At 38.8% G+C, this 1,655-nt stretch overlaps 1 gene segment (V, D, J or C); it reads left to right on the top strand.

Annotated features, from left to right (window-relative positions):
- The first annotated feature begins 435 nt into the window (after positions 1-435).
- Positions 436-1,261, top strand: LOC109102417. The segment is given in 2 exon segments: positions 436-506; positions 607-1,261. Coding segments are annotated over 2 exon segments (369 nt in total).
- The last annotated feature ends 394 nt before the right edge of the window (positions 1,262-1,655 follow it).

Raw genomic sequence — 1,655 nt, 5'->3', positions numbered from 1 at the left:
ACATGACCTGCTGAACATTACTTTTCTTTGTCTCAGTAAATATCCTGTTATCAGACACTGCTGGCTGTGGGAGAACTGTATGGGGGAGAAATACACCCGTGAAGAGGATATTTCTGCAGTGACTTCTGTCAGATGCTGCGTTCATGTTGATATGTGTCAGTATAAACCACTGTAATAAAAACCAGTGACATATCCACAAAAATGACTTGTCACACAAATGATTCAAAACTTGTTTCTGAAAAAAAAATGATATTTGTGAGAATTTAAGTTTATTAGTTCTATAACAGTGTATATGAGTTTGTTATCAGCTCAATCTGTTGTGAATCCTGCCCACTTCTTTGCATCGTCAGCACATGCTTCAGTGCTCTGAGAGTGTTTATAGTGCTGTGAGTTTAACACTTCATGACTGAGAACAGAACAGAACACAATCTTCATCATCACACAAGACACAACAACAACAATGAACAACATCATCCTCATCTGGACTCTCACACTGTTTGCTCAAGGTTTGTGTAACATTTTAACAAAGATTATTCATACTTTGAAGTGTAAAATATTAAACATTTACAGTTTTTCATAAATTTTCTTTGTCGTTCTTTCTTTCAGAGTGTAGAGGACAGTACACTGTAACTCAGAGTCCATCATTAATAACAGCAGCTCAAGGACAAGAAGTCAGAATAAACTGTAAAACCAGCAGTAGAGTGTGTTATGGTTATCGTTTAGCCTGGTACTTACAGAAACCTGGAGAAGCTCCTAAACTCCTCATATATGATGCAACAAACCGTTACACTGGAACTCCATCTAGATTCAGTGGCAGTGGATCTAACAGTGATTTCACTCTCACCATCAGTGGAGTCCAGACTGAAGATACAGGAGATTATTACTGTATGAGTGTACACTGTCCTAGTAGTGCTGTGTTCACACAGTGATAAAGAGTCGTACAAAAACCTCCGTCAGTCAGAGTCACAGTGACTGCACTGATACAGCTGAGAGACACTGCAGCTGCTGATGAGAGGATCACAAACAACACAATGACTTCAAGTAACACATTTTCCAGAGATTATGGCATACGGTCATTAAAATGAACTGTACTTATTTATTTACCTACATTAACATTTGAATATCAGATCCATCTGCTCTAGTCTGATCTGCATGAGGACTAAATGTCTGGAACAATGTGCTCTGGACAGAAAAGTCAAAGGTTGAGCAGTTTGCTGAAACTTAATAAAAGCCTCTCCAATGCCTGACGCTACACCCACTGTGCCTGTCGTTTGCTTCTCCCGCCACAATATATATATGAGCCTGTCCTCCAACAAAAAACGACCATATGGGTCGTTTGTGCAAGCACCTTATTACGACCTATATTTACGACCTATATTTAAAGTTAAGCCCCCTAGCGGAAGTAAAAATAATGAGAGTATCGTGTTGCGTCTGTCGTCATGAAATGACGTATAACGTCATTACCAATCAAAATGCCATTTATTTAAATACAACGTGTGGACTTTTTACACCGATCTCACAGTAATTGGTACATATTTTACTAGGTGGCTTATTCGTTCGAATGACCACACCTAACCCCACCCCCTAAACCTAACCCTCACAGAAATCATGCAAAATTATGATTTTTAGAGCATATACATTTTATGAGCACATGC

This window comes from Cyprinus carpio, chromosome B25 (genome assembly GCF_018340385.1).
Source record: "Cyprinus carpio isolate SPL01 chromosome B25, ASM1834038v1, whole genome shotgun sequence".
Classification (NCBI taxonomy): domain Eukaryota; kingdom Metazoa; phylum Chordata; class Actinopteri; order Cypriniformes; family Cyprinidae; genus Cyprinus; species Cyprinus carpio.
This window is presented reverse-complemented; position numbering and strand designations above follow the sequence as displayed.